This window comes from Panicum hallii, chromosome 5 (assembly GCF_002211085.1).
Source record: "Panicum hallii strain FIL2 chromosome 5, PHallii_v3.1, whole genome shotgun sequence".
Classification (NCBI taxonomy): Eukaryota; Viridiplantae; Streptophyta; class Magnoliopsida; order Poales; family Poaceae; genus Panicum; species Panicum hallii.
In genome coordinates, this window is record NC_038046.1 from 9,188,465 (window position 1) to 9,210,677 (window position 22,213).

The 22,213-nt window shown below is 47.9% G+C and overlaps 5 protein-coding genes across 7 annotated transcripts; 4 read left to right on the top strand and 1 right to left on the bottom strand.

Annotated features, from left to right (window-relative positions):
• The first annotated feature begins 2,520 nt into the window (after window positions 1-2,520).
• On the top strand, window positions 2,521-3,964 carry LOC112894763 (dof zinc finger protein 5-like). Its single transcript, XM_025962569.1, has one exon. It carries the CDS (start codon window positions 2,783-2,785, stop codon window positions 3,500-3,502), a length of 720 nt encoding a protein of 239 aa, XP_025818354.1. The 5' UTR covers window positions 2,521-2,782; the 3' UTR covers window positions 3,503-3,964.
• A 3,332-nt stretch (window positions 3,965-7,296) lies between these two features.
• LOC112892993 (heavy metal-associated isoprenylated plant protein 28-like) lies at window positions 7,297-8,344 on the top strand. The gene is made up of 2 exons (XM_025960126.1): window positions 7,297-7,427; window positions 7,553-8,344. Exons 1-2 carry the CDS (start codon window positions 7,422-7,424, stop codon window positions 8,009-8,011), a joined length of 465 nt encoding a protein of 154 aa, XP_025815911.1. The 5' UTR covers window positions 7,297-7,421; the 3' UTR covers window positions 8,012-8,344.
• A 140-nt stretch (window positions 8,345-8,484) lies between these two features.
• On the top strand, window positions 8,485-12,606 carry LOC112892991 (bifunctional riboflavin kinase/FMN phosphatase-like). Its single transcript, XM_025960124.1, has 10 exons — window positions 8,485-9,174; window positions 9,349-9,535; window positions 9,630-9,760; window positions 10,137-10,206; window positions 10,331-10,396; window positions 11,099-11,253; window positions 11,327-11,416; window positions 11,497-11,636; window positions 11,839-11,928; window positions 12,129-12,606. Exons 1-10 carry the CDS (start codon window positions 9,111-9,113, stop codon window positions 12,237-12,239), a joined length of 1,104 nt encoding a protein of 367 aa, XP_025815909.1. The 5' UTR covers window positions 8,485-9,110; the 3' UTR covers window positions 12,240-12,606.
• On the bottom strand, window positions 12,531-17,732 carry LOC112892990 (DNA polymerase eta). Of its 3 annotated transcripts, none has more exons than XM_025960122.1 (15): window positions 17,390-17,730; window positions 17,180-17,300; window positions 16,977-17,088; window positions 16,733-16,875; window positions 16,471-16,651; window positions 16,170-16,273; window positions 15,886-16,005; window positions 15,505-15,628; window positions 14,734-14,847; window positions 14,389-14,580; window positions 13,818-13,914; window positions 13,580-13,731; window positions 13,148-13,238; window positions 12,824-13,051; window positions 12,531-12,698 (listed from the first exon to the last, which is right to left on the bottom strand). In XM_025960122.1, exons 1-15 carry the CDS (start codon window positions 17,463-17,465, stop codon window positions 12,655-12,657), a joined length of 1,899 nt encoding a protein of 632 aa, XP_025815907.1. In that variant the 5' UTR covers window positions 17,466-17,730; the 3' UTR covers window positions 12,531-12,654. The 3 variants fall into 3 exon arrangements, with proteins under 3 accessions (XP_025815907.1, XP_025815905.1, XP_025815908.1); XM_025960120.1 differs by having other exon boundaries at window positions 16,471-16,635; window positions 16,708-16,875; window positions 17,390-17,729; XM_025960123.1 differs by lacking the exon at window positions 12,531-12,698 and having other exon boundaries at window positions 12,849-13,051; window positions 13,519-13,731; window positions 16,471-16,635; window positions 16,708-16,875; window positions 17,390-17,732.
• A 112-nt stretch (window positions 17,733-17,844) lies between these two features.
• On the top strand, window positions 17,845-21,671 carry LOC112892992 (pentatricopeptide repeat-containing protein At4g21190). The gene is made up of 7 exons (XM_025960125.1): window positions 17,845-18,068; window positions 18,181-18,301; window positions 18,396-18,494; window positions 18,818-18,961; window positions 19,310-19,522; window positions 20,595-21,000; window positions 21,333-21,671. Exons 2-6 carry the CDS (start codon window positions 18,182-18,184, stop codon window positions 20,937-20,939), a joined length of 921 nt encoding a protein of 306 aa, XP_025815910.1. The 5' UTR covers window positions 17,845-18,068; window position 18,181; the 3' UTR covers window positions 20,940-21,000; window positions 21,333-21,671.
• Window positions 21,672-22,213: the final 542 nt, after the last annotated feature.

Below are 22,213 nucleotides of genomic sequence, written 5' to 3' on the forward strand. Positions count from 1 at the left end.
GACAAAATATTCATTCGGAGGATGGAAATGCCACTACGCATTAGATATCTGCATTAAAAAAATTGTGATCCCACAAATATGGTTTGGGATAAGCATTTATGGACTCTAATAGGATTTTCAAATAATATTGTGCACCTTTTTTTGGCTACGCTCTACATTTACGGTTTTTGAATACCTCACATATGCGCCTATAACTTGAGCCTACTTTTTTTCTTTCTTTCTGAGCTAAGCATGCACCCACATTGAGATTGTTCCAAAAGCCGGACGGGCATCCATGGACTTTTTGGGTAAAATAATGGCACATGCTCGGACGCGGTGGAGGTGGGATCGACGGACGAACCCTAGAGAGAAGAGAGAGAGAGAGAGAGGGGACGGCGAAAGGCCGGTGCCGTGCTCGCTCTTTTGCTTTATTCTAACCCAGGAGACTAGTTCAAGTCGACGCCCCCAAAAGTGAGCAGCACGTCAGCTCGGATTTCCGAGGCAAGCCATCCGCCCCCAGCCTGACAGTACAAGCACTGCGAAAATTTCAAGCAATATTCTGCTGCGAAAAATCCGGTGGCCATTCTATCTTCTGCGTGGCCTCCATCTCCGTCCCATGCTGTGGTCGACGACCGCACCCAATTGCCAGTTGCGATGCGCCGACCTGTGCTCCCCTGCAGAGGCTCCAGACCGCATCCCCCAGCACAATCAAGCATCCTATTCGTGCAATCGTGCAGCCACAACGGTATCCAATCTTCAATCTAGCGGTACGTGTCTGGGACTCTGGGTCAAAAAAAAAGAGAGTTGCTAATTGTATGGATGGATGCGACACGATCCGCTCAGAGATGGATGATTGAAATGAATGTTGGCAAGAAAAAGAAAAGAAAAGGCTTCTTCAGCGAATCAAAAGCTGCAGGCTGCTTTCGATAGCATTGTAGTGTCCTGTAGCTGCGTTTCACTTTCACCGGAGGGGAAGGGAGAGCGGCCGTTCGTTCATGTGCGCTCGCTTGCTGCGTGCCTGTGTGGCCTGCCTGTCGTAGAGAATCTGTGCCTCAGCTCACTTTCCGAGCTAAAAGGTGATACGGCACAGCATTTTGAAGCTGCCATTAGTTGGGACTTTCACTGAAGCCCTCCTTTTTTTTCCAGAACGAGGCTTTCTCTAAAGTACTTTTCGGGTTCGCTTTTTCCTGCGCTGTCCCAGCGGATTTCCTACGCCGAGCCGGGGCAGCCTTTCGCATAGGATCATCACTGCGGCGCCCAGAGCCACCCAATCGGAGGGAGTCTTTGTTAAAAGCAAGGAAACAACGTGTACTCGCTGGGGCGCCCACCAGCATCAGCAACCTTTTGGGTTGGTTAAACGTACGCACGCTTCCATTTGATGCCTGGGGAGAGGGTTTCCGTGATGCCCCGGTGGCGGCGAAATCTGTTGCGGTGCGATCGGTTCCGGAATGGAGTGGTGTACCCTGCGCCTGCGCCCCTCCGAACAGTGACGAGTTGGAGTACCTGAGCTTTTCCTCAGGAGTGCAGGAAGTGCAAAAGGAGTTTGGAAATAGAGCTTTACTATGTGCCACTTGTTATTAGAATTACTTCTGCGTAGTGGTGTAAATTATGAGTATTGAGCACTTCTAGTTTTCTATGGAAAGGACGTGGCAGCTTTAGTAACTTATTTGCGAATGTGAAGAAAACTTAAATGCTCGGTAGTGGTGGGCCTCGATATAGTAAATTTCTAGACTTACGGTTTGTGCCTTTATCTGAGTCTTTTCCTAGCTTTTAACTTGGAGTTTGTGACACTTTAATTACTTATCGATTTAGAATCCATTCTTCTGACATTTCATTTATTTATGATAGAGTAACGAAAAATATTCACTGCAAGAAATATTTCCTTCAGCTCTGTTTCGCTGATTATATCAAGATGATTATGTACTAGTAGATTATTTCAAGAAGTAGGATATTTTCTCAGAACCATAATGTGAGATGCATTTTAACATCATATCTAGGTAGTGTTCTTTTGTACATACCTCATGCACCGCGGCACAAAAATGACTTGTAATGGGTGACAGAATGAAATCAAATAAAATTTGCCTCCGCACAACTTTAGAAATCCAGCTTTTGTTTGTTCTTGGTTTCATGTTACTGATAGCATGGGTTATGTTAGATCGACTCCACCGTTGAAGATGCCCTTGATGCACTCTGCAGCTAACACGGGCAGTATTACAAAATACTCCCGAGGCCAGCTTACCGGTCACCAGACGGCCCGCGGTATCCCGCCGCGTAGAGAATCCGGCGGGGCACGCTCGGGCGAAGCGCCCCCATCCCTTCGCTTTTCCGCAACGGATTACCCCGGTCCACGCGCGCAACAGTGGTTTACAAAAACCGCGAGATTCTCCTCGAATCACAAACTCCACATGCACCCACCCCGCGACCCCCAACCCCGTCGATCATCGCCGCCCGAAAAACCAGCAGCCCGTGCGAGGCCGGTGGAAGGAAAGGAAGCCAACACCGCGCCACCCGCGGCGCAACCTTTTCCCCGCAGCCCGGGCGACTCATCATGAGAGTGGGCGTGTGTGTATCCGTCCATGACCATGCACCTGCGGCTCCCGCCGTGTGTGTGAGAGCGAGACGGGACGGGCCTATGAGCTCGAGGGCATTTAAGTAGCAGCGACCCCCTCCAACCCCGCCCCCCTAGCTAGCTGAGCGAGCCTCCCTCTCTGTCTCTCTCGTCCTCTCGGCGCTAGCTCCAGCCCGTTCTCTCTCTAGCTAGTGTTCCCTCTCTGCTGGGCTCTTTGCTTCCGAGGCGGTTCGGATGCTGTCCCACGTCGAGATGGCCCCCGCGGCCGGCGGGTTCAAGCTCTTCGGCAAGGTCATCACGCAGTGCGCCGAGAGCGCCCCGCCGGTGCCGGCGCAGCAGCAGGAGCCGCCGGCGAGGAGCGCGCGGGAGAGGGACGACCCGGACGAGCGGGACCAGCCGATGGTCAAGCGGGAGGCGGCGGCGGCGGACCACGACTTCGTCGAGAAGCAGCAGCACTCCGGCGGCGGGGCGACCGAGAGCGGGGAGAGCAAAGGGCAGCAGCAGCACCCGCGCCCGCGGCAGCAGCAGCAGCACCAGGACACCGCGGAGGCGCGCGCGGCCGCGGCGGCCTCGTCGGCGCCGCCGCTGCCGTGCCCGCGCTGCCGGAGCCGGAACACCAAGTTCTGCTACTTCAACAACTACAACGTCAACCAGCCGCGCCACTTCTGCAAGGACTGCCACCGCTACTGGACCGCCGGCGGCGCGCTTCGCAACGTCCCCGTTGGCGCCGGCCGTCGCAAGAACCGGCCCCTCGGCCCCGTCGTCGCCACCGGCGCCGTGCCCGCCCACCTGCACCACCAGCACCGCGCGGCCGCGGCGGTGGCCGCCGCCGCAGCCGCCGCCGGCGCGGGCTTCGTCCTCGGCTTCCCCGGCGGCCAGCACCCTTCCTCCCCGACCTCCCCGTCGCCGGTCTACGCCGACCGGTGGCCGGTCTGCCCCGACCGCCGGTTCTGACGTGACGACGATCCGCCATCCGATCAGCCTCGCGGGCCCCCGGCTGGGTTCGGATCGGGAGCTAGCTAGGCTGGTTTGACCTGCGTAACTTGCTGCTGAGGTGGGGGAGGGAGGCTCGCTGCCTCCTTGTTGTACGTGCGCGAGTCGCCCTTGCACAATCACCAAAGGGGTATGGATGGATGGATGGGAGGAGGACGACATGGAAAAAATGGCCTTTTGTTTCTTCTCCCTCTCTCCCCGTGTCTAGCACTCTAGCTCGTCCGTTTCCTTCCCTTGTCTTGTTGTTTCCTAAGCTTTGGATAGAGCTCGTAGCTAGCCTGCAGACTTTGCAGATGTGTGTAGCGCAATGTAAACAGAACCGGCGAGTTGCGAACTCCGCGGAAACGAAAATCTGTCCGTGCGTGCGTGTGCGTGTCCCCCTGCTGATGAATGTGTGATGCGATCGGTGATCCCATGCTGCCATGCACTCCTGTCCTTTGGAGTCGGTGCTCACCTCATCACCGTCGGCTCGCCCGGCCCGACCCAAAGGGATGGGCACGGCCTAGCCGCCGGTTCACCTGCGCGTTCCTCCTCGCATTCCTGGGAAAAGGTGTCGCCGGGGGTGAAACCCTGGAGCGAACGGTGCTCTGCAGATCTCGAGCTCACAGACATTGATGTTCCTAGCCGTCGCAGCTTGCAGCATGGTCGCATGGATAACAGGGTGAAGACCCATACGGCCACGGCCATGCCGCCACTGGAGCTGTGGCTGCTGTTTGACCGCGGCGGACAAGACGGTGGGCGGAGCGAGGCAAAAGGCCCGGCCGGCCCTGCTGGCTGCTGCTGCATGGGCGCGGTGACATTTCCGTGAGTGGGTGGCCAGCGCTTTTCACCACCCTTTTGGGAAGTTTCATCGCGACGGGGGGGGCACGGCACCTGGAGCGGCTTTTACCGGCCATCAATGCCGGCCCCGCCGGCGAAAGATCGCGCGGCCTTTACTAAAAGCGCCGGGAGATAAATATTTCAACCGTCAACTTGTCAGGCGGAGTCATGGAGACGAGTCAAGACCAGCCGCCACCCACAAGGAGGAAGAAGAAGAGGGCTACTAGGCCTTGCGGTGTAGGCAGTAGCTGCTGCCCGCAAAGTTACTTTTGCGCGGTAACGGCCGCGAGAGCGCTGGCTTTGCCGCGGGTTTACTGGTCCCTCAGTCCCGCTCCGCCCGGCTCGCCTCCGTCCGTCGCGTCGTGGCGTTCGGTTGGGAGTTGCGCGGCCGGCAGGGGCAGGGGGACCTTCTCGCGCGGCCAGCTCTGGCTCTGCTGACAGCTCGCCCACAGGGGTGGGCCAGAGCGCTGACGTACGTGGGCGGGCCTGACCCCCGCCCCCGGCTTTCCGTTTCACAACGAGCGCGGCTAGTGAAATGAGTCGCCTAATCGTTCCGTTCCGACCTGGTGGTGCGCAGGCCGGGTATGAAATGAAATCTTGCAGTAGTGGAGTAACTAACAAAAGTGCCGATCCATTAATACAAGCTGCGCCAGTTCTGTTGCTGCCCGGCTACCGTAGCGAATTCCTGCTGCTTGTCGACGGCCAGCCCAAAAGCGCATCCATCATGGCGTGCACTGGCGACTGGCGTCCTTCCTCTTTCTTTCTTTCTTTCTTTCTTTCCCCATCACTGTAAAAGGGCCCCGACGACTCTGACCGCAAAAGGTCGGCGAAGCTTGCGGTAAACTTCGCCAGCACCACCAGCGGCAGCATGGGGGCGCAACGCCGCAAAAGCACCGGGGAAACTACCTCTCCCGATTGGGAAAACGACGTCCTGGTACATGCGTGCTGGTCTCGCCCTCGTCTCCCGGCGGTCGGGATGGAACATGGCTGGGATGGATATACATACATGCTAGGTGATGCGTTACCATTAGTGTGCGTTACCGCTCGTGATGTGGACGGGCTTGGGGCGCCTGCTTTCATTTGGTCTGCCAGTTTGGTACTAGCTCGGGGACAAGGACCCGGTACTATGAAGCCATTAACTCGGCCGTTTTTTTGTTAATGCAGGGGACACGGACCCCCGGGTGCTTTATTTCCGCGCTGCAATCAAGCGGAAGAGCCCAAGGAAGGAAGATACATGTAGCCCTCAAGAAAACGATTCTGCTGGGCATACAACACCTGCTGGTTAGCTAGGAGTAATGCTTACTATGCGTGTTAGGTAACATCACAATGGCTAATTGAACGTAGGTTTGTGGTGGTATGGTCTATCCATCCGAGTTTCGATGAGTTCTCCGCTTGACTTGATATGGGTGCTCGTATTATTTTTGGATTTATTCTAGAAGCTAAGCAGTGTTGCTATGACCGTCGACGTCGAAGCACCATGTTGATTGGTCTATGTTAAAAAAGAAACTCGATCAACTTAGAAAAAACTAAGCAATCATGCTTCATCAGCTGAGCCTAGTCATCACTTTGATTGTCACCGGTCGTTCTTTTCCCCCGTTTCAGCCGGCGGTGGAGCTTTTCTCGGAGGAAAATAAAATGGAAGCGCTGAGCTAAAGCTAAACGACGGGCAGAAAAGTGCACTTTAGACTAGTTTGATTGCTCATTGTGTGCTACTACACGGAAAGGTTCCCCTTTATGAAGGCATTTTGGCGATCAACTTGAAATTGCGTAAAGGCACACAATTCTGACGTGGGGAGCCGACACCTTTCGCACCTTGAGTACTCCCGGGCCAAATGTGCAGACGAAGCTTAGGGCCAAAGTAGCCTGGTATAGGAACGCACGCTCTCTATCCGTTTCTGCAGTCAATACTGTCTGGATCGAACTGCCAAGGAAATGCGTCTATGAGAGACGAAGCTTAACTCGTTTGAGTAAAATATAAGGCAGCCAAACCCAAACACTGCTATATGAGGCTATGAGAGCAGGCGTCAACTTGTCAAGTGTCAAGCGTGATCCATTTGATCAGACATGAGGCGTCAGGCATCTAAAGGCTGTAACGGTAATGCCATTCGTATGAAGAGCAAAAAAGGGACCAGCTGCAGCAGCATCTGAAGCTTGAGTATCCGAAAGTGTGCAAGTCACCAGAAACTGGCAGTTTTTTTTTGAGGGTACAGAAACTGGCAGTTTGTGTGCACTGGATGAGTGAATGCATCTATCGGGCCGGCTATAAAGATTGGTGGGCTTTAGCATGGCAGCGTAGTAAGTAGCTCTGGACGCGCGGCCCAGCACTACACAAACTGCAATCATTCAGGCCGCCGAATAAATTAAGTCACCTAGTCGCCGCCGCCGCCCTCCTGGCGCACACGGTCCATCACGGCCGCCGCCAGCCAGCCGTCTGGCCTCTGGCAGATCCGAGGCGTAACCTGCAATCCTCACGCGCACCCTCGATGCCGCCCTCGTGCTGAGCCACCCGCCCACCCCCTCCATTTCCGCCGCGTTTTGCTCTGACGAAACGCGCCATGGGAAGCAGGAGCCCAGCAGCGCTGCGCTACCACTACGCGCGCGCTTGGTTGGTCCTCGAACGCGCATGTCAGCGAGGTGGCCGGCGGCTGCTTGCGTGCGTGCTCCGGGCGCTGGCATGGGTTACCTTCCAAGTCGGCATCGGCGTCGTTTTTTACGCACCGGAACCGAACGTGGAGCGCGAAGCAAGCAGTCGGTGCGGGCATGTACTGAAAATTGTTGGTCAACTCCTTGCCCTGACGCCGGCCTCAGCTCGCGGCCCAACCGCCGTGACACATGCTTCCCGGGCGCGGTAACCGTTACACGGCACACCCACATGATCTGACGCGCAGGACACGAGTATATATATGGGGGATCCACCACACGACCTGTTGGCAGAATACAGCTACAACAACGTCACAATCTGAACTTGCATCTCCAGTCGCCATTGTCATCAGCCTGACAAGAGGACTGAAGAACTGCCTGCCGGGTTGATCGATCAATCTGTCCAGCTCGAAAGACGAAAATGACGGTGAGTTTCGTTTCCTCTGTGCTACGTGCGTGCATTTTTTCATTCAATCTGTCGGCACCATCATCCCCTCTTGTGTCCGACCGATTCATCTCTGCTGGATGCTGATTCGCCCCTGCCGGCAACAGCTCGTGGAGATGTGCGTGCACATGGACTGCCCAGGGTGCGAGAAGAAGGTCCGGAAGGCGGTGCAGCGGCTGGAGGGCGTGCACGACGTGGAGGTCGACATGGCGCAGCAGAAGGTGACGGTCAACGGGGACGTGGAGCAGAAGAAGGTGCTCAAGGCGGTGCGCCGGACGGGGCGCCGCGCCGTGCTGTGGCCGCAGCCCTTCGCCGGCGCCGCGGGCGGCGCCGCGCACGTCCTGGCGCAGCAGCAGCTCCTGTACGACCCCGCCGGCGCGGCGGGCCCGGCGCACGCCGCCTACGCGGCGCGACCGGGCTCCTCGTACAACTACCACAAGCACGGCTACGACGACTCGCGGCTGTACGGCGCCTACCAACACCACGGCGCCAGCTCGGCCATCGCCGGCACCAGGGCCACCGACTACTTCAGCGACGAGAACGCGCAGGGGTGCGCCGTCATGTGACAGTGACCGGCAGGATCGCACGTCACCGCTCGTTGATTGTTCTTCCGGTGTTTGCGCTTTCGGCTGGAAGGGAAGACGGGGAGGACAGCGGCGGCGACGGCCGCCGGGAGGCGGGTCGGAGCCGAACCCGTACGAATCAGGGGGCTAGGTCAAAAATATACAATGCAAAATTTATATATAGATCTCTAATTTGGATCGTGACTAATAATCACGATCCAAATCAGGAGATTTTCCATACACACCTCTAGTTTGGATCAAGATCAGTAATCACGATCCAAATCAGAAGCTTTAATATTTATAAAAATTCTCTAATTTGGATCGCGATCAGTAATCGAGTGGGGACAAGTGAACAGAAAATGGAAGGGTTTGGGTGTGGTGTTACTGCTGGTGAATGGTGATGCAGCGGTGGGCGAACGCACGCACGTTGTGGTGCGCGGGCGAGAAGTAGGACACGCCGTACTTGGACGGTGACCGCTGGCGCGCCCTCCGCCGTGAACACCACCGCGGAGCGCACGTTTTCCACCGCCGCCGCGATCGCCCCGTCGTGCCACCTCCCCTTCGCGTCCTGCACGCGCGACACCACCCAAGAGGCCAAGAAGAAGAAGAAGAAACACCAGCGCAGCAATGGGATGCTGTGGGCGGGCGGCAGACGACACCGACGGAGCGAGCAGACACGCAGCCGGGCTCGGCGATTATGTAATATTCCTTGCTGGAGTAGTTTATTCCGCCTGTGCAGTAACCGCACGGTGAACGTACTAAACCTCACCGCTCGCCGCTTCCATGCCGGGGTAGCAGCCTGCCAACATCAGTCATCAGGCATCACCGGTGCGCCGGACAAGCGGCGGCGCGGTGACCCGAGCCGAGCGCGCACGCTCCGGGCCGCCGCACGGCGTCGGCCCACGCCCCACGGGGTTCCCGACGACGCCAATAGCAACAGGGCAGGCACGGAACAAAAGCACCCGGTTCGGCTTCACCCCGCGAGCCAACCAGACCCGATTCTGGCTTAGTGGCCGCCTCCACCTCACGCACTTAAATCCCTCGCGCCGCCTCCCCGCTTCCTCCCCATCCCGCGCCTTCTCCCCGCCCCATCGCCTCGACCATGGCAGCGGCGCACCAGGTCTCCGCCGTGATCTTCGATCTCGACGGCACCATCCTGGACACAGGTACGCACACGGACCCATCCAGCCTCCTCGCCGTCCCGCGCTCCGTTCCACTGGCGCCGTTCTGTACGGAACACGGACCGATCAGATAGACTAGGATACTAGATGCACATTTGCATGCGTGTCGTGTAGCTGTACTGTTCTCGGCGTAATAAGGTGTTTATGGTCTGGGCGCAGAGAGGGCGACGAGGGATGTCTTGAACGAGTTCTTGGCGGCATACGGGAAGGTCCCTGACCCGGAGAAGGAAGAGAAGAGGCTGGGGCAGATGTACCTGGAATCCACCACCGGGATCATCAGAGATTACGGACTGCCGCTGACCGTCGAGGAGTACTCCAAGGCGATGCATCCACTCTACCTGAAAAGGTTTCTCTTCCGTTTTAACATGTCTGTAAAACATCGCTTCACCATGTGTCCATTTACCAGCACTTATGTTGGGTTGCTGTTACTTTCTCCCCAGGTGGCAAAAGGCCAATCCGCTTCCAGGAGTGAAGAGGCTTGTCAAGCATCTTTACAAGAACAGAGTGCCACTCGCAATTGCTTCAAACTCCATCAGGAGAAATATTGATCACAAAGTTCCGAAACTAGAAGGTACGAGGATGACTGTTTGCTTCAGTCTCTACTTTATCAGTGGCATAACTAGATATGTCTTTTGATCTATCGCTCTTGGAGCAAATAAGTATACCTATACTGAAGGGAATGCAAAGTCTTTCGATGTGATTCTAAGGATTTATTTTGGTGAAATATGCTATGTATACTGCTTTACTCATTGACTTGGCGTCCATACTCAATTTCAGACAACACGATCATGTAAGTAACTAAGCATTGCTAGTCCTGATGTAACATGGTTCAAACAAGTAAAAGACGAATTTCGAACTATTAATGAATAAGCATGCTTATCTATCTTTAGTTGTATGGCATTAGTTGTTTAATCCATGTACTAAAAAACTCCTTTATTGTTTTCCAGATTGGGGAGAGTGTTTTTCTGTTATTCTTGGTGGAGATCAAGTCCCTAATGGAAAGCCTTCCCCTGACATGTGAGTATCTTTAGCACTGTTCACCAATCATCCGTAGTTATTGCTATTTAACTTGCTATCTCAAGTGCACAACTGTTGTGCTGTTTCCATGCAACTATATATTTATCTTTAGCATCTTGTATAGATTTCTGGAATCTGCAAAGCGACTTGGCATAAATCCATCATCATGCTTGGTCATAGAAGATTCTGTGTAAGTACAGGCAAAACTTCTTCTCCTCGAGTTGTTATTTTGTGCCCTCGCAAAGAAAAAGAAAAGTTACCTTCGCTGTGCAACCAAATCATATAATTTTACGTAGATTCCAGTATGCCATGATGAGTATGTTTAAAGCGGATCCCATATAGCTTCCATTGGGCTCAGCCTCACAAATCACAAATTTAAGGCATTGAAGGATGAAATTTCTTAGAAAAAAGGTTAGAAATTTTCATATGCAAACCATTTATATAATAACTTTCTTTCGTTTTCAGCAGCATTCTATTTTCTATGTAAAACTTCATAGCATGTTGTACAATACCTACATTTACAAATGTAGCATTTTTAAATCATGTACACTTTTCTATGGAAAAAGGTCCATGATTCTCATCAGAAAAGTTCCTCTCTGTTGTTTTTTCCTAATCACTACCCCACACAACTTATCTTTCTTAAATGTTTCCAAGTGTCATGACGTTTCAAAATCAGTGATGTCTGCACGATGCACTTCTTTTGATACAGTGGAAATTATAAGGATCACAAAATAATCAATAAGATTTTTTGTATCTATTCCCTCAGAAAACCCAATCAACTGTGCTGAAGTGATAAATAATATGCTTCCAATGTTGATGCATTGAAAAGAATGCACTTGTTCTGTGCTATTGATCGAGTTACACTTTCTGCTTCCTTGATGGTATTTCTTAGTGTTGGAGTCAAGGGTGCCAAGGCTTCTGGGGCAAAGGCGGTTGCAGTACCATCACTTCAAAGTCAAAGGAAGCACTATAATATTGCCGATATCATCCTCTATTCACTTTTGGACTTCGATCCTGAGCTGTGGGGTCTTCCTCCATTTGAAGATCGTAACTCTCTTCATTGACAACTGATTTTGTTTTCTTATCATTATTTAAAATCTTATGGGTGACTTTATTGTAGGCATTCAAGGTGTTTTGCCCATTGATCCATTAATTTCAACTGCTCAAATAGGCGATAGAATTCTAAACAATCTTCATAGGGTAGTTTCAGGTTAAACTCTTTCCAACTACTCTTATATACTATACTATTCTTTAGATACCCACGTTTTTACTTTGATTATTTGTAAACAGATGAACGTACCTACGACTGTATTCCTGACCAAATATCAGGAATTTATTTGGGTTGGGCCAAGTCGAAAGTGCATGGGTTTTCTAAGGTGGTCATAGGTACTGGGTGGGACTTTTCACAGCAGACCGTCGAAAGAGTGATGGTTGGTACTTTTTCCTCGTATTTGTGGTTATTTCCATCTGGGAGGCCAGTTGTCTAAACATTCCCATATAGTTCTAAGTTTCTTTTCTGGCACAAGATCTGTGAACATTGGTGATCTAGTAATATGTACTAACAGATTATGCATAGAAAGGTTTCTGCACTTTTCTTGTATGTTTATTTGATTTGTTGTTTTCCTTTTGCAGGTAGTAGAGTTTCTTGATTACTCTGGCAAGATTGAAACAGAGCCTGTGAAGCTTCTTGTAATTGGTTACATCCGGAAGCTACAAAGCACAGTAATAACCATCTCTTCAATTATCCCCTTTGACAATATGTCATGCAATTCTGGAGTTCCTAATTTACATCAACAAGCATATTTCTTTCCTCAAACAGTCAAACACACATCACATCTCGACATATGACTGACCATGGATATATTTTCATGTTGCAAGCTCACAATATGATTACAGTGACTCAAACATAACCTTTTTTGCAGGATGATATATTGCAAGCTTTAAGTATAACTGACGAAGACAGGAGCATTGCAAGGGACGCATTGGACCTCCCAACTTTCTCTGAATATGCCCACGACCTTCATTTTTCCTGAGAGTGACCGTATCTTTGCGAGCTCTCACACCACTTCCTCAGGTTTGGCATCGTTACTGTTAGCACACAAGTCACAAACATGACGGCAGCTGCATTTTCGTCCAGGAAACTCTACATCAAATACGTGTTATTTGAAGAAGAGGAAAAAAAGTAGAGAAAAAAATACATGGTCGATGTTACCATATGTTGTAATAATTGTTTAGTCTTCATGTCTTATAAAAAAAAATAATTGTATCTGTACCTTCTTAAGGGGCAGAGTGATAGAAAAATTTATAAGCATGAAGGAATGGTATAAATGAACCGCACAGGCTTTAAACGGGACATGAATGAATCGTTGTTTACACAAGCAATGATATTCAGATTTCCATAATATTTACAGAGGCGAACAATAATGGAGTCCCCCTTTTCTTGGCAAGCTACCATTCCACTGTACACGTATCAGTCTTGATTTCTTGTGCCTCTACGGAGTTTACAATACACACAGAGGCCGTTGTTTGGAGAAGAATAAAGAATAAACAATCAAAGGGTTAGCATATCAACACTTCTAAGACCTCGCGGGTGGGAAGTAGGAAGAAATGGTAGAACCTCGCCTCTTCGTGTTCGGCTGCTTCAGTGGACGGATCCACCCCTGTATTTCTCTCCGGATCTCTGGCGGCAGCTCCTCCACTACTGCTGGATCGATATCTTCAACGTTGAACATCCATGCGTTACTGCCTGAGGGTTCAGCGCCACAGTTGGTGCTGCTTCTGTCTGCACCTTGTGCAGACGCATTGTGTTCTTCAGCTCTGCTTGCTTCCAATGAACTCTCTAGACCTAATATCATCACGAGTATTCAGCAAACAGAGAGACGTGTCAGCAGTTAGATCGATATTAGCATCATTGCACCCGTACAGAAGTAGTCCACCAAACCTGGATGACTGCAAATTAGTCCATCGGATTTTCTTTTCTCATGAAGGGCAGATTGACCCCGTGAAAGAAACTTCAATATCGAGGAAGTTCCCTGTCGAAATGAAAAACCTTGGGTGAGTTACAGACAGGGAAGCTAAGAATTAGTTTGAAACTTCTATACTGTTAGGACATGTTAAAATCAGAGACTTAGGAAGCCAAAAGGTAGCATGGATGTGAAAAGGCCATGTTTTAATCATTACTCATACAAATAGCAACACAAAGAACTAACTACTGCGATACTTGTCACCTACGACCTTGAATATTAAGCAACAAAACAAGCAAAAGACTAAGAAAACAAAGTGTTTCATTGATCAACTGCTGAAGAATACTACCCCACAAGGAATCAGTTTGATAGTATCCCAGTATCCACAGAGGAGAATAGGACAACTTGACCTTAACTTCAGGAAACTTCTTTGAGATTCTTTTTGCTTCATTCGCTGAACATTGTTTGGCTGAAATCGCTGAATATTTTTTACCGTCTTCTTTCTCTGAGGTAGATGGCTCGCATTGTTCTTCATTACTTGGCGTCACATATACATTGTTATCTACAGTAGCACATTGGCATATCAGTAAAGTAAGAGAAAAAATTATTTTTGCAAACAATAGACACACTTGAACTCAGGAACATCACCGAGAGATGGATCCTCCGGTACAGATGAAGAATCAGGTATAGCCGGAGATGAGGCAGAACTAGGACCTTTAACGTATCTCAAGATTGAGCTTGTTCCCTGACGAATGAAATAAACTAAAGTAAGGAATAAGAAATTAACAAAATGCATTATGATTTTATGTGGGGCCTGTGTCTAATTACGAACAATGATAAATTGCACAACCCTGGCAGCATTAGCTAATATGAGATCAATACACCAAAATTTAGAAATGATTGGAAATAAAGCTGCATATATGGTAGCACAGATTGAATAAAAATTTAGTTTTTCATTTTGCTCAAAGTTCATTTGTATTTCAGGATGCTAGAAGCTGGCAAAACTTCCATAAAAAAACATATTTGTCGTATACGCTAGTGCGATCTCAATATATGTTTTGTTTGAAGGAAGAGATTTCAAAATTGCTAATACATCTTATCAGGAGATCAAAATCATGTAATGATGTTGCCATGTTTCCTTGTTTCTTTAAGGTGGCTGGACAGTAAAATGACAAATGTATCAAATCATCGATTAGTAAGAAAGTTATTGTAAGCATACACTTGGTATATCAAATATTTTGCTTGCAGTAACAGAAAGAGATGTTATGCTCCATCCAGTGTTCTGATATTCTAAAAAATCATGAAGGCCAGATTCAAATAGCTTCATTGCATCCTCTTGAATTTTCCCAGTCCCATAGCGCAATGGACAGGATTTTGAAGGGAACTTCTTCACTGCATCACGTTCATTTTCCTGCAGAAAAAGTAGATAAATGAGGACAGTAGGACACCATGGTGCATAATGTGAAACTGAACTAGATACATGCTGATCATTTTGTCAGAAATTACTCTATAATAAATTGATCAAATAACAAAACCCTAAAAGAAAAGATATTACACAAAATACCTTAGAGACTCTGGCATGAAGAGTGAGTGTTTGAGCAATCCTCTTGTTCTGGTTCAGGTCAGACTGAATTCGTTCACTTAATTCCTCACAAAGTTGATCCAGCCAGCCTTTGACCTAGAACATTATGAGACTGATTGAATCAACAAAATTTGAATCTTAACACTATCTTTCCTAAACTCGTAGTCTCCTACACAAAGATGGGATCTTTTCTATTAGCCATACATATGGGATCTGACTCAGGCAGCTTGAAAAACTTACTTTAAGTCAGGTAGGGTACTGTTGACTGCATCTAGTATCCCAAGGTCATCAAACTATCAAAGTGCAGCATTATAAAGCACCAAACTATTATTTGATAAAGTCTAGCAAGTAATCAAGTATAGTGTTTGTTTACATTTTACAATGAGTCTGGCGTAGGCTCTACAAATGTCGCTAACATGGACGACATGAGGCATAAATTTGTATATGGAACTGCCAAGTTTTCTTAAGTAGCCACTGATCATCTCAATGGCATGTGGGGGGTCCAGATTCTAGACCTACAATGTCACAAGGTACCATATTTTCAATCTGTTTCACCCTAATTAAGCCTGGTTCTTCCTGCATCATTATCACTTATGGTTTTCACAAACCAAAACATGTAAATATTTAGATCCTTATGCTCGTTGCAACTAACCGAAATTCATAAGGTCTTCAATGGACCTCTCAGATACCCTGTTTCTCAAGCAGCCAAAAATACTTGAGAACAACGAAAATGACAAGAGTAAGCATTCTTACAGAAGCGCTGTTCTTCAGTGCTTTTGGTCCAGGAAATGTCTTTCCACAGCCGTGACTCTTCGGTAGAAGACGATCCTCAACTTCTTCTCCACTAATGCCCCTAGCAATCTTCCATAGCCATGTTCTGCATGAAGTCAAGGCATATAAGATGACAGTATTAGACACGATAGTAAAAAATGGATGCTAGGAAGCATGGTTTTGCCATGTTTGATACAATGTACCTACTATCAAGTTAAAAGCTAGGTCATCCACTAAAAGCTAAAGGGAATAAGAACACTTATTCTTTAAAATGTGATATCATATCTTAACTATAAGCTTATACCTACATTGGTCAAGGCAAACCATATAATAACACATTGATAAAAGCATGAACATAATTACCCAGTATTTACACCATACTGCTCTTGTAACTTTTCCTCTGTAAAACTTAGAAGATCACCAATTGTCTCGACCCCAAGATCATCCTGCAAGGAACTTCCAAGCTTACCACCAAGCTGTTTCCTGAATAATATGGTTATTCTCACCGTTCAGTGTCACACCATGCATAGTTTCAAGTAAAGCATAATGTTGAGTGATTTAAATAGCAATGTGTGAAGTGTCAAAAAAATTCCCAGGAAAAAAAGCAAGAACCCAGCAAGGACAGAGGTGTCATGTTAGATCATTACATTTTCTTCACAGGTAGTGATGCTAGAAAGTCTTGAACTGATGAAGAAGGGACAACTGTTTGTTGAGCAGGCTTGTGCATTCCACTGACAAGTTTAGCTAACATCTGTGCAGTATAAGAACAATGAGTGGAAGATTGTGATAGGAAGAGCAAGGAATCAAATAACACAGAAAACAGAAATACAGGAATTTGAGCTGATTTCCTGAGCATGGCAAACTTAAACGGAAGAATAACCATGAACTATTAAACATTTTAGTCAACAGAAAGAAAACATCTACTCACTATTATGACTCATTATAAACCTTATTGTGAGCGATCCCAGCAGAGCATGTGAATTGGGTTTCCTCCAGAACTCTGACTCGTAGCTGTGCAACAATTATAGCTCCACATGCCAATAACTTATCCTCGGAATCAGCATCCGGTCGGCAAAGCCATGCCCTCACAATCTTTTCCTTCTCGCTGGCATCCTTAACACATAATGACCTACGATCATGTTCATATCAAATCAAGCAGTAAAACTAAAGTGAAAACATTCTTACAGAAGGAAGGCCCAAGATATTTGACTTTGCTGCCTCAATTAAAATCTCCTCTGGTGAATCTGGGGGAGCTTGTAAGAGCATTTCCTTTGCAGCATCGGTAAGGTCAAGATAAACTTCGTCAATGGATGCCCGCTCACACTTCCCTTTGCTTGCAAGGATTGCAACAACCTGAATGTTCAGACGCAAAACATAGACTTATAATTCTACATATACCATGTAAGTCCGGCGCTTTTAACTAGTAGTAAACTACCCTACACTGGGGAACCTACCTCAGAGCCAGCACTTCTGTAAAGATTAAGGTCCGCCTTGCCACGCGCCACAGGGACCTGAACCAGATTAATACCAGGGCAGACCCTCTTGGCCTCATCTCCACGCATGGACCTGAATAAGCACCAGGAATCCGGATGTCAGGGCCTCAGCAAATTGCCAAATCCCAAGGAAACGAGACTGTCGATGAAGAAACGGCACTCACCTCTTCACACCAAACCCGCGAGCCTCGTAGCTGACGGCGATTAAACCGCCGCCTTTCCAATCGTTGTACTGCACCACGGCGGTCGGCTGGCCCCTGAGTGCCGGGTTCCTCCGCTGCTCCACTGCGGCAAAGCAAATGGCCACTCTTTCAGTTGAAGAACGGTTGGTCATGGGTGGGTTGGGAGAGGGAGAGGCAGGGAAAGTTACGGACCTTGGACGTAGAAGCAATCCATGTCAACATGGGCGATCACCCGGGGCTCCTGAGGCTCCGGCCTTGCCACCGGCATCCCCTTACCTCTTCTCCGGGGTTGAAAATAACCGCTGGACTCTGCGTCAGCCCTCGCCTCCCAATTATTTCGCCGCCCCCTTCCCCTTTCGTCGGCTGACAGGGGTGGGGCTAGTAAACAAGCGCCACGGCAGGTCGGGAGGTAGCAACCCCTAGCCTAGGTCCGGTCGGCGGCGGCCATGGGCAGCCGTGGAGGAAGGTTTCTTCGTCGTTTTTTTCGAGTTTTCGAGGAAAGCCTATTTGGCAAGAGGAAGAAGATAGATAGACAACTACGCAAGGCCCATTGCCCTAAAAAAAACTACACGCGGCCCATTTACTAGAACAGCCTACGGCCCACTGAGAACAGGGCCCAAGCCCGAGATTAATATCATTAGCTGTGGGTGATTTTCCCCCGAAGCGGAAAAAAAAATCTGCGAGATAGGGATTGGCGGATTGCAAGCTGCAGCCGTGCGGTCGCTCCCCTCCCCCGACTCCGGCGAGAAGAAGCGACGGTGGCAGCGGTCGAGACTCCACTCGTTCGCGGTGGCGGCTGCCCATTCTTTTCCGTCTTCTCCTCCTCGAAAGACGGAGCGCAGCACGCTTGCTCTTCTGCTCCTTGACTAAGGTAGGGGGAGAGGATGAGAAACAACTCGATTTCTTGTTATTCTGTTTGAATTTCGGCTAGCTACTAAATACTATTTCATCTTGCTCGCTTAATTTCATCTTCTGCTCCTTAGAATGTTTTGCTTGAGGAACTATTGCTCGCCTGCATTTGCCTTAGTACGGGAAGGAGCTACTGTTGGATATCCTCGGGAAGGAGCTACTGTTAGACATCCTCTAAAGTTCAATTCTGTAGTGGTGAGCTTAATTCTAATCTGTGGCGTGCATTTGGTTGTTTTAGAACTGGCCGTGCGGCCTATCCTGATTCTTATTTATTGCAATTATGCAACAGGTTTGCGGTGCCAGGGGTCCAAGACCGAGATATCCCCGTGTGTGGAAAACTCGAAAGAAAATTGGGACTATTTCCAAGTCACAGAAGCTTGTCGAATGTGTGAGGTTCTTCTAGTTTCTCTGTTTATACTCATGTGCAGCGTCCTGTTTAGTTGTTGAATTAACTTTAGGACATTCCCACAACCCCACATACAAGGAAATCTCTTTTGGTTCAGTTTTTGCGGTAAAATTTCAGTTTTCTGTACTTGTAGAAATCTCAGCTGTTAATCCTGCCTGGTTTCATTAACCGCTTTTTACCAAATTTAAATCACATTACCTGTAAAGTATAGCTTGTGTAGGATGCCTTTGCAAATACACATTTTTGTATGGAGACGCCATTGAATTGAGTTTCTGAAACTATCAATATTTTATCATCTCGTGCAGATTAAAGGTCTATCTAATGTAAAGGAGGAAGTTTACGGTGCACTGGACTCATTTGTTGCATGGGAACTGGAGTTTCCCTTAATAGTAGTAAAGAAGGCACTGAAGACACTCGAGGATGAAAAGGAATGGAAACGAATAATTCAGGTGTTAAACGGAAGTTCCTAGTTTTGGTGTGAACTATCTTGTCTAATTAATTTTCGTACATATTGCTGTCAACTGTCATGGGTTTCTAGTGAAATTTTCATACTTACTGTATTGTAAAATGTAATTATACGCAAATTCCCCTTCCTCGGACAATGTTACTAGTAATCTCATCCTTGGACAAGTCAACAGCTAGCTGCTCCCAGTTCTAGAGAATAGACTTATCTGCTCCCTTTTAATAGTATAAACCCTTTTTTCCTGTATCAAGACAACAGATAGGATTATTTTCTCCTTTACAATAGCAAATCCTTATTCTGAATCGAAACAATGACCACATGATTCATGATCTAGGTTATCAAATGGATGTTCAACAAAGGTCAAGGGAAGACAATGGGAAGCTATTACACCTTGTTGAATGCTTTGATCGAGGATGGACGGATTGAGGAAGCAGAAGAATTATTTGGAATGATATTCTCACGATATATGGAGGGTTTGCCTCGTACATTTTTCATGAGAATGATTTCTTTATATTACAGCGTGGGAGCACATGATAAGATGTTTGAGGTAGGAAATGATGCTTTTTCTTACTTAGCGTGTCATCTTATAAATGTGCATTTGAATCTAGTTGGTCCAAGTTGCATTGAGGGGCAGTCATTTACTTCAGAGATGTGAAAACTGCCTGCTAGTATTGATATATCAAGGATACATACCATTATCATTATGCCAAAGTTTTTTAGGTTTTTTTTTCTCTGATGTTACTTTCCTTGCCACCTAGCTGTGTAGAGGTCTGGGTTGATAATTTCTCCTCCTTCAGTTTGGCGAAGTATACATGGTCATCCATAATGTTAGAAATAGCATTGGTAGCTCCTATCCATGTATATCTCTCCAAGGCAATACTACAAGATGTATTGTTCTTTGTGGAATTTTGATGGGATTGTTTTCTTATGCTAATCTTACCCAGTACCTTGGACCCTGTCTTACATAAAGCCACTAGATACCTTAAAACTTTAAAGGCGCTAGAAGCTTAGCCCTCGAGAAAGGGGGGTTGATGTGCTTATTGGGTTTCTCAGGGTAGTTAAGGCATAACAATAGCTTCTATATGAGGAATTTCTTCGTGAAAATAAAATTAAGAAAAAACTGGACGGGAAGGTGCAGAGTGCACCCCCGCTTTGATTTAAGAAGATGAGAGACTCGAACCCGGGCTGCCTGCCTGAGAGCACGCTCTGCTAGCTGCTAGCCCGCGAGCGTGCTCGCCTCTTCATGAAAATAAGAAAGTGAATAAATAAGAAAGTGAATCAATTCTGAAGCAATGTCTTGCATATGTAGTTCTGAGACAGATGATTTTTGTGAGTGGTCACTTTGGTCCATTAGCACAGAAACATCTATAGATGACAGTGTCAGATTCCAATTTCCAAGGACTTAAATGTGTTCATTCATGGGACATTTGGATTAGTGTAACATGATAGCATAAGGCTAACCCTTTACATAGTGTTTTAATTAAAGTTGAGGTTTGGCCTCATACCATTTTTTTTGTCCTTGTGGTAGAAAAGCTTTACTCAACAGAAACATGAGTAGGGGGTAAGCATTTAAAGTGTTCTTTTCTTACCTTATGATATCTTCCTCGTAAATTCTCCAGGTTTTTGCTGATATGGAGGAACTAGGCGTTAGACCTGATGGCTCAATTGTCAGGATGCTAGGTGATGTATTTCAGAAGTTAGAGATGATGGACAAATATGAAAAGTTAAAAAAGAAATACCCACCACCAAAATGGGAATATCGATACATCAAAGGCAAGCGGATCAGGATGAGGGTTTACCCTGAGAGTAAAATCGAAGAGGCGACAAAAGGAGACCCTGGCACGGATGAACTGGAAGAGCCAGAAAGTATACACCTTGATAATGAATTGGAAGAAGCAGCAAGCTTAGGCCTCGACAGGAATGTATTGGACGATGCAGCTTCTGGAGACCTTGAGTATATATAGATCAGAACTTCCATTTGGTTTCGGGCCTGCTTAATCAAAGTGGCAAGAGCAAAATGAACTGGTAAGAATGTACTCACTCTTACCCCCCACCCCCCCCCCCCGGGTCGAGATTGTTTTTTAAGAATGTACTCACTCTATTTAGATTGACTAGATGAAAACTATGTCTAGTTCTTGTCGTCAATAGTGCTTTCATTACATTATGGTGATTCTACAACAAGATATGTTCTTCAGAGTTTTGTTACCAGATCGTTACTTGATTTATCTGGTTTGGTTGCATAAGGCTCATGCTTTATAAAGAATGCTATAAAATGTAGACATGGTATTAAGACATTGAGTACAAATTGATACCATTTTTCTGTGCTTGTAATGAGTCCATATTTCTGCTTTCCTCAGTTGCTCTGCAGCTTGAAGTTTTGAAGATAGCCATTTTGCTGCTGCTGACATACTTGGGAATGGCGAAGCAACTCTTGTGTTCAATGGATGTCCAGCAGTAGCGTCGCATATTCCACGGCTAGCTGTATGTGACTGCTTCGCGAAGAACTTGTGGTTGATTGTTAAAGATAGTATTCTGGACATCAAACAAGACATATCTTTGCCATAGTAGATCGCGCAAGGGTTCTGTATTTGTATCTCTGTGTATAAACAGTCATATGAGACCCAGGCCCATAGCAACTAGGATGAGCATGCTTTGCGTCAGTGTGCCATTTTATGAATGTATTGGTTGTACTTGTCCGTCGCTGATAGATCGATGCAGCGAAATCCCTGATCGTGCGTACGGTCCTATTGTTGGCACATGGAGACTTGTGCTCCCTGCAGTTCTCACTACTAGTCTAGTAGTCTACTACTATGAGCGTCTATCTCTGGACTCCTTGAAGAAAAAAACTTCACATATCCCCTTCAAAAAAACAGTTTGCAGAGATTTCTTAACCGATTGATTAGCTAGCATCGTGTTCGTGCGCAGCGACCAGAGAAGATGAGTCGCCTTGTAATCAACCGTGAGGCGATCACGCCATAGATGGGCCGGGAATTTGGCCCACTCAAGCGTGGCTAAACTTTGAAGGCATCGGGTCGCGGCGGCCTCGTCCACAAGGCTACAAGGCCACAAACAACAGTACGACTGCAGCAAGAACTCCGGCTTGACTGTTCGGCCCTCCGTCGACGCCACCGCCGACGACGGCGCCACCAGACAAACATTCTCTCGTCTCCCTCCCTATGCCGCCGCCGGCCGCATCCATTCATGCCACATCCCGTGCTGCTTCGACCTACCACCAAGG

Excerpts from the sequence above, each read along its gene's own strand:
- LOC112894763 (XM_025962569.1), top strand. The coding sequence starts at position 2,783 with ATGCTGTCCCACGTCGAGATGGCCCCCGCGGCCGGCGGGTTCAAGCTC.
- LOC112892991 (XM_025960124.1), top strand. The coding sequence starts at position 9,111 with ATGGCAGCGGCGCACCAGGTCTCCGCCGTGATCTTCGATCTCGACGGC. Across the intron at positions 11,417-11,496 it reads TCTTCATAGGGTAGTTTCAG|ATGAACGTACCTACGACTGT; the intron begins GTTAAACTCTTT and ends ATTTGTAAACAG. Across the intron at positions 11,929-12,128 it reads TCCGGAAGCTACAAAGCACA|GATGATATATTGCAAGCTTT; the intron begins GTAATAACCATC and ends CCTTTTTTGCAG.
- LOC112892990 (XM_025960120.1), bottom strand. The coding sequence starts at position 17,465 with ATGCCGGTGGCAAGGCCGGAGCCTCAGGAGCCCCGGGTGATCGCCCAT. Across the intron at positions 17,301-17,389 it reads GGATTGCTTCTACGTCCAAG|TGGAGCAGCGGAGGAACCCG; the intron begins GTCCGTAACTTT and ends GCTTTGCCGCAG. Across the intron at positions 13,239-13,579 it reads AGAAGTTTCCTGAAGTTAAG|GGAACTTCCTCGATATTGAA; the intron begins GTCAAGTTGTCC and ends TCATTTCGACAG.
- LOC112892992 (XM_025960125.1), top strand. The coding sequence starts at position 18,182 with ATGTTTTGCTTGAGGAACTATTGCTCGCCTGCATTTGCCTTAGTACGG. Across the intron at positions 18,495-18,817 it reads CACAGAAGCTTGTCGAATGT|ATTAAAGGTCTATCTAATGT; the intron begins GTGAGGTTCTTC and ends CATCTCGTGCAG. Across the intron at positions 19,523-20,594 it reads CACATGATAAGATGTTTGAG|GTTTTTGCTGATATGGAGGA; the intron begins GTAGGAAATGAT and ends TAAATTCTCCAG.